Below are 8933 nucleotides of genomic sequence, written 5' to 3'. Positions count from 1 at the left end.
AAGAAGCAACGAATCAATTGCACTGTTGTAAAAATTTTTGAAAGAAAAAAATACTGACTTATCTAAAGGCTGCATCTTGTTGCTTGTGTGTGTGGACATATTTACTTGTATTGTTTTGTTGTATATACATACTTGTGTGTGGTGTTTCGTGATTGTCATATATTAATAGACATGGATTTTCTTTCGTAGTAGAAGTATACTTAATAAAATGATCTATTACTTGGGTGAAAAGGTCTGCGGTCATCCAGCCACTTGGATTGGTTAGTCCCAACGTTCCTGGCGGTGCTTCATTTAATATGAGGTTATTAAATTTTTTACGTGCGAAAATAATTGCTGGCGGTAGAAATGTTCTATCTGCTCGAATTATTGCACAAGTAGTAGCTAGTAATCCTCTTTCGGCACTTGTGCACTGGTTTAGCTGCTTAACCCCTTTTTGTGCTATTATTTTATGAGGCCGCTAGACGGTTGTTGTAGCCGTTTCATCTAAATTATATATTCGGATATCTTGAACAACTCATGGGTGTTTTTTATATATTTGCTCTAAATGTGAAAAAAAATCGTTCAACATTAGGTTTCGTAGAAGAAGTAAGCCTCGATAGAGAGCAAGCTTCGGGCCTTCTAATGCTTAAGGTTAGATTTCTCCTTATAAAAGCCCGTAACCAATCTTTGCTTGCGCACTTATTAGTTTTCCAAGATTCTGGCATAGTAATATTGTTTTTAGCAGCCATTTCGTGCGCCAATTGTCTAACTTTTAGGGTATTTAATCCGTATGCCATTTTGCTGCAGGTCTTAATGTAATCACACATAATCTTTTCCTGCTCTGAGACAAATACTAATCGAACAGCATAATTTGGCTCCATCTTGGCTTTAGGGTCATTTTTCTCTTTCATCACATATCGCCTTAATGTGCTAAAGTTTATGTCAAACATCTCTGCAGCAACCCGAAGTGAAGTTCCATTTCTTTTCACCTCTTGGACGGGTGCCGTCATTTGTTCACTTGTAAATTTGGCTCTTGTTCGTTCTTTCTTCTTCCTTACCATGGTATACCTGCAATCAAAAAAAAACGACAGTATAGAATGATCATAATGGTACACAATGAAACACGTATCATTGTGTACTACCTGCATGTGTTTCAATGTGTACTAACGCATGCTTTAAATTTCAATTCAATGTAAATGCGAAGCCTGAAAAATTTTGGCCCCAATATTTATAGGTTAAAACTTATAGATCACAAGAAGTAAAATGACATATTAATAAAAACTAAATCTATTTATTTGAAGGTAACATACCTTTCTATATTCGATCCTCTTTTCAATATTTATGCACAAGAAAACAGAAAACGCTCCGTAAAAGCTTTGTTGGTCGGCTTACGAAAACTAACTAATGGTAGCTGACGCAATACTGTATGGGTCGTTCGCGAAAGCGCTAGTGAAATTGTGGCGGCAAATTTAAACGAGTTAATAGCAGTGTTTCATTGTGTACTATGTGTCAATGTGTACCACTCTCCCCTACTTGATGCAACAAGATAATGAATATACTTTAATTTTGAGTATACGACCGTTTTAAACCGATAAACTAACTACAAAAAATAATAATCTCTGAATTTATTTTTATTGAAAAAAACAATAACATAACTATTATATAGTACCGGCGTACTTCAACATTTTAGATAGAATATACTTACAATTATTAATATTTTAAATACCCCACTAATAAAAAACTAAAAAAATCAAACATACAGAAATGCGGAGATAACGACTTATTGATTAATGATTTCATCCGGTTCATTAATACATTGCACGTCCTAAGAGAAATAATTTGTGATATCTATGTCTGAAGAATAACATCCATGTATTTTCTGTTATCGTCCCTCAGAATTTAATGTTTCTCCGTAGTTTTATTAAGCTAATACTTATAATAAGGAAAATTTCATGTCAATTTTTCTTGCCTGTCTTCCTTCCTAAGTGAAGTGTTATAAGATTATAAACAGCAGATTTACAGATAACATTATATTTTAGAGAAAATACATGCACGAATCGAATCGGAATGAGCAAAATCTTGAAAAGTTTGTTACATGTACCTTAGATCCTCAAATAAAGTTTACAATTTAAAAACAATAAGAAACTTCCTTTTTTAGATCTTCTTCTACCAGAGAAGATACATTTGATATTAAAACAACATTATCCACTTCACCACACCTTTCAGATTACCGTTACCTAGGATTGTTTTAAGAACTTAACATTATTAAATGATTCGCTCTCAACAATAGATTTCCAATTAATGTAATCAATACAATGTTCGTTTTTTATTGAACGCAAATAATTTAAAGTTCTATTGCCTTAAAACAACAGCACGCTGTCGGTTAATATGACTGTACTACTACCTATTCTAAAACAATTGACTGCGCTGCTTAAATATTTTGTTGACAAGCATTGCTGAATGCGGATGGGACATCGGGCTATATAAAAATCATTGCATAATGTACCATCAGTATTTTTTGAAAGTTGGGTGGGACATATATGACCCAACAGTAATTTCAGGCTATTAATTTACAAAATAAAGTCGACGCAAAAGGGTTAAGGTAAATGTCTGATGATGCCCAGTTGGGCGAAACACATGTAATCTGATCTAACTGAATACTTGTGGGGCTTTGCCTGGAGGTTTCCTTTATTTTAACTATTGAAACGTAGGTCTTTTTAGTAATAATAGACTTTTTCTTGGAATTATTAAGTTAGAAGAAAATTATTTTTAATAATATAATAATAGTAAAAACACGCGTGGTGTTATATATGTTAATAATTTACAGTTTTTTAATTTACTTCGATTTTAAAAGTTTTTTATAAAAACCTTACATAATCGCTTTGTAGAATCCTATCCTATCCTATATTTGGCGAAACCTCGGCCTATTTAAATAGATCTGGACTTTTATTTATTTAAACCCGACAAACCTGGACAAAACTTATTTTGAATATTTTTTATGAAAAAAAGTCACAGACGCAAAATTAAATGTAAGTGTCCAAAAAAGTCCTTGAACGAGAGGCTTTAGGTTTTAAGATTAAAAGCATGACATATTGTTTAGTAAAATATTTTTAATGTCAAAAATGTGATTTAATTTTTACTAATTTGTATATACAAAAAATGTTTCTGTATTTATTGTAATATAAGTATGTAAATTTGGCTTCGTAAATAGTTCAGAAGAATATAATACAGGTAGCTTCTTAAGAAACTTATACAACCTGTTAATATAGATGTAATTTCCTTTTTAATATTATCATTTTAGATCAGCTTGTTTTTATATACATGAATTATTTTCAAAAAATTTTGCTGAACCGTTTTACTTAATTTAACAGCAACATTTTTAGTGCATCTTAAATTGTAATATTTTTAAATAAAATGAAACCAATACGGATACCAGTGTTTTATTGGCAGACTTTTTTAAGTTAAGACATTCTCTATACAGTGCTTTCATTTCAAAACGATCCACCCTTAATAACTTTCTTAACTTTCTTAAAAAAAAAAAACACGTCAAATTAGATATACAGGGGAACGTTTAATTATGCATTTACTGAAGTTCTGTTCATCACCTCCTCACTTTCAGCTAACCTCACTTTAATATGTCAAATGGGAACCCCCATCGTGTGATACATCATAGTAAGGAGCGTGAAATTCTCTATTCAACGGTACCAAAAAAAATGAAATCGGTAAATGTGTAAGCAAATAGTTAGCGAAAATGTCTAGAATACCCACATATTTTGTAATAAAAACAACACGGCACAAAAATTCAACAAAAAATATAAAAAGGGAAAAACGTGACAGGTGTAGTATTTGAACCCACGCTCTAAAGTTGATCTCGGTGAAACACCAGACCGTTAACCACTCGGCCAGCCCTGCTTATGAATATTAGAGTCAAATGCATATATGCGTATAGTGAGCAGAAACAAGAGGTTAGATAAGATTATTAAAGATAAGTCCTGGCTCAAAGGTGAAAACATCATTAACGCATGTCAAAATTGGACTCTTTTTGGCTTTGGTGATTTCCATTTTCTCCAAGAGATCCAACTCCTTAGGGCACTCGTGAACAATGGAAACATTTTCAGGGACGGAAAAACTATGACCCGTTGATAATAAATGGTTAGCAAATGCTGACTAAGTTTCTGTGGTGTTGGTGTCCCTGAACTTATTAACGAGGTTTAGGTGTTCCTGTACCCTTGTGGATATTCTCCTTCCTGATTGTCCCACATAAACAGCAGGGCAATCCTTAAAATTAAGACAATATATACCCGATTTACATAGAGGATCACTTTTATCCAACGTCTTTACTAGGTTCGTTCTTAGCGAGTTAGTCGTTTTGAAAGCTATGGAAAGGCTGAAAGGCTTAAAAAATTTTGCAAGTTGTTGAGAAATGCCGCCGAAATAAAGATGATGAAGATATAATAATTGTAAAATATTATTTTACAAAGGGGAAAATGACTGTCTTAGGTTAATTCTTCATGGTGTTTGTCATTACGTCGTGTTTCTTTTGCATCAATTAACCTTTAAAATCTACAAAAGAAAATTATAGGGCTATGATATTTTATGTCTAATATATGTAATTTATTCCAGGCAGTCGGGCTAATGTCCTTAGTAATGCTAACAGTTAAGTACATTTACGATCTAAGAATAGCCAACGTGAAGGTAACTTAAATCACAAGACATATAACCACAGATCTAAATAGCTACGCAAGCGTAGATATTTAGATCTATGATATAACTAATTAACTATTGGGGATTAAGCCTTTGGCCCTACTAAGAATAGTTTTTTTAAGAGTTGCTAAAATTTTTGATGCATCTAATTTTCGATTGGTATTAACTGGTTTTACTAATTTTAAATTATATATTGCTCTAAAATGGTTAGTTAGTATTTAAAATATGTTCCGCCAAACTTGACTTTTTAAAACTTGACTCATCGATGAACCCTAATTTTTCCCCTAGCGAACAATAATTCTTAAAATAAAATAAAACATAATATTTTTTTAATAACAAGATATATTAAACAATAACATTTACAATTACAATTAAAATTTTTTGGCAAAAATTGGCTGCAATAAATAAGTAAATTTTGAAACTGATTAGATTTCAGGAAAAAAAATTTTTTAAAACATTCATAATTTTTGAGTATGGTGTAAAAATTACAGTTTGATGACTAGAATTTGCAATTTATAATGTACGATATTTGGATTTAAATTTAAAACTAAGTCAAAAGCAAGATTTAAAATACAAGCGGACATGAATACAATAATTTAAATATATGTATATGTTACTAGATTATAAGTTGTCCACTATAAAAATAATACGTTAAAGACATCTATATTTAAAAATCTAATTGAGCAAAAAAATATTAAATAAAAACAACAGCAACGCAACGAGTTAACAAAAAAAACTGATAAACTAAGACATTTGAGTAAGTATAAAAGTAATGATACCTAATGATGGTTAAAAAATAATAATGCAAACCTCTTTTCTATTTAACATGCGATAATTAAAAATGCCCTCCTTTATAGGCAATTTCATTATTTCCTACCTAATACTAAAAAGTTTCGTAGCATTTGACCAAGAGAAATAACGAAATATCCTAAACATTCCAGCCTCACTATAAATCCTTCGGAGGATTAAAATACTCCCAATGGTGCAAATGAACTACCGTCCTATCTTCACCGTAACCCAACAAAATTAAACCTGCTATTAGTACCAGCAGTATCACCATCACAACATGGAGATCCTGGTTGCCATCAGCATTACAGAGAAGGTTTTCTGTAAGATGGTAGATCAGTCTTTTTAAAGTGTTGTTAACGCGGAAGCAACAAGCTTGAACTAGCCGACCAGAGAGGTCTGCAATCGAAGGTTCGCTGCTTCGTCTTTGGAGTCTGCTGGGGCGCTGAGGGACCGTAGAGGAGTCGTCCGAAGTTGATCGTGATCTGAAAAAAACATTAGTATAACAAATATAAATTATCAGCTTCATTAGCTTTTGTAAACTCCCTTAACATTGAAAGAAAGCAGGTGTTAAAATATGCTTTCCATTAGTATTTGTACAGGATGTTTTATAAAAATGATGTCACACTTTAAGGGTTGAAATAAGTTTTGGGATAAGCTTCATTTTGTGCATTCTCAAAATACGCATTAACAGGGGCATAGAATGACAAAATTTTAAATTGTTTAAAGAGAACCAATAACCTTACTGAAATTTAGCATTTGGGTTTTTTCTTATGGGGTGTGACGCAAACAAAATGTGCGAAAATTTGGTGAATCCTAGAAACGATCACAAATTATAGATGAGTTCATCTTAGTACTAAGTATTAACTTTCTTATATTTGCTTATATCGCTAGGTATTTATAAACGTACACTATAGTCATAGGAAATTTCATATATCTTCAGGATATACCATGCTTGGACAAATACGGTCTAGGAAACAGAAATACGCGGGGAGCAAAGCTGATCAATTACTGCAAAAAACCCGCAGAGAAGATACATCATAACATGTAAAAAGGAAATTTGCCAAATATTACATTATGAACGTTCGACACTAGTAGTGATCACAGACTCATCAGTGCAAATAAACCTTTTAACACAAAACTAGAGTTAAATAAACTTATAACGAAAAACCACCAATACTCCACAACAGAAGTGCTCAATAGAATTTCCAAAACGTATTCGAAAAGGAGATGAGCGATTGGACTGGGACGAATTCTGAGACCATAAAGAACAGTATACAGACAGCAACAGAAAAAATACATGTTATACAAAAAACAAAGAACAGTAAAATTAGTCCAACAACTAATAACATAATTTACCGAAGACCACAAACAGAGAATCAGAGACGTAGAAAGAACTAAATAGGAAAATAAATAAGAACGTTAGAAACGACGTAAGCAAATACAATAAAAATATAGTAATGCAAGGGTTGATTCTAGATATTTAAACCGTCTGCGAGAATGCTTTAAGATAGATAAAAAAACAAGAAATAAAATACAACAATAATAATAAAGAAATAAAACAAGGAGATACAATTTCCCTTAAATGTTTTACTTTAGCCTTAGAAGACGTATTTAAAAATCTAAACCGGCAAAACAAGGGCACGGACGTGGATGGAGTATATCTAAGCCACATAGGTTTTGCAGATTATAAAGTCATCATAAGTAGCTTAGCAGAAAAATTTGGAAGGAATTTGGAGGTAGTCTTTGAACATATGGAATCTAAAAAAAAAAACAAAAATAATGAACACTGAAAACATCATAGTAGAAATAGAAAACAAAATTCTAAAAAACGTACCAGACTGTATATTTCTAGAACATAAAATTCAAATAGATAAAACTAAAAAATATAAAAAGAAGAAAAATAAATATGATATAAAAGAATATAAAAAGCTGAAATATCTAGAATAGGACTTAGCTGGGCAGCATTCGACAAATTGGGATTTATACTGAAATCTCGAATCGGAGACTCGAGAAAAAGAGAATATAATAAAAACTCACTATAGCGAATAGAAAGGTAAAAATAAATACGAATACCTTTTTTTTTGGCTTGGTCTATCTAATATTGCGGTCTTACACTCTAACATATCCTATCAATACAAGTTTCTATGTTAGGTCTCGACTTTTTTTATAATTTTAATATTTTCTTCCTTCTATACATAACCAGAGTAAAAAACTCGCCTTGCTAGGTGAACATGAAAATAAAAACCATTGCTATTTATGTAAAAGGCCTTTATACATATACTGTATGAAAAAACTTGTTAAAAATGAACCATGTGGTTAAACCAACAGAAAATGTAATAAAATGATTTTTCCGAAAAATCTAACAGTTCTTGTAAATATTTTTAATGATCAGACAAATTAAAGCAAAACAATATAGGCATAAACTTTAACAATCCTTATATTTTCTTTCTTCAACCAGTTGTTCGACATCAGCCGACAAACTACAAACCTGTGTCTTTATTGTCCCCTGTGTGGAAAGTTTTGGGGAGATCAATAAATAATAGAATTCTGTAATTCCTAACAAACCGCACAATTCTGAAAGAAAGCCAGTTTGGATTCCTACCGGGGAAATGGACGGATATGGTTACTTTTCACACGCCATTTTCGTAAATCTAGATAGAAACAAAGCTGTGGAAATCTCTGCTTTAATCTCTTAAAGGCTTTCTACCCCACTGAACATGAACAGCTTCTCAATAAGTTGCTATGATAACAGCACTATAGCTACTTTAAATTCTCTGCCAGTACTTGAGACAACCACATTTTAAAACTCCAATTAAACTTGAACAGTGCATGCTCATTGATAAGGAGACTCGAGATGTTATGTTTTTAACAATCTTAAACACAATGTCGCATAAATGCAATCCCACATTAATTATGGTTTTTTGCTCTGATATCATCTAGAGTTTCTCAGAATATACAGGATTTTAATTAATTAAGCGTGCACCATTGGTACACTACTTTTAATGATCAGTGGATAGCAACATATGGCCCCATCCAGTGGCCTCCCCGTTCGCCAGATCTAACCCTACTTGATTACTTCTTGTGGAGTTACTTAAAGAACTAAATTTACAAGTGAATGTACGATAGTATCGATACTTTAAACACTGCAGGGAAAAGATAACTCAAATAGATGTTAGGAGTGTCTATATTAAGTATATTTATTTCTATATTTATTATGTCTGCATATTTAAGGCAGTTCGAGCAGTTGAAAAACGTGCCTAAAATATATTGAAGAACAAGGTGGTCTTTTCGAGCAACTTACAAAAAATTTACGGCCTGGGTGTACTTCCTCACCCCTCAATATTTCTGATTTAATAAAAAACTACAAGTTTTGGTCAAAACTCTTGAACTTTCTTCTTTTATCTAAATAGCCTTTGCCTTTTTTATTGAACAACACTTGACTTAGAAGCTCTGCGCCTTAA

The 8933-nt window shown here is 32.0% G+C and overlaps 1 protein-coding gene across 8 annotated transcripts in view; it reads right to left on the bottom strand.

Annotated features, from left to right (window-relative positions):
• Positions 1-5073: 5073 nt before the first annotated feature.
• Positions 5074-8933, bottom strand: part of LOC126734933 (titin) — a 117393-nt gene continuing 113533 nt past the window's right edge. For 5 of the 8 annotated variants that reach the window (XM_050438772.1, XM_050438773.1, XM_050438770.1 and 2 more), the window contains one exon: positions 5076-5954. In XM_050438772.1, the coding sequence (XP_050294729.1) occupies positions 5630-5954 (325 nt within the window). In that variant the 3' untranslated portion in view covers positions 5076-5629. Of the gene's footprint in view, positions 5955-8933 lie in introns of all 8 variants that reach the window. The other 3 variants (XM_050438777.1, XM_050438774.1, XM_050438775.1) reach the window with 3 other exon arrangements.

This window comes from Anthonomus grandis, chromosome 4 (genome assembly GCF_022605725.1).
Source record: "Anthonomus grandis grandis chromosome 4, icAntGran1.3, whole genome shotgun sequence".
Lineage (NCBI taxonomy): Eukaryota > Metazoa > Arthropoda > Insecta > Coleoptera > Curculionidae > Anthonomus > Anthonomus grandis.
This window is presented reverse-complemented; position numbering and strand designations above follow the sequence as displayed.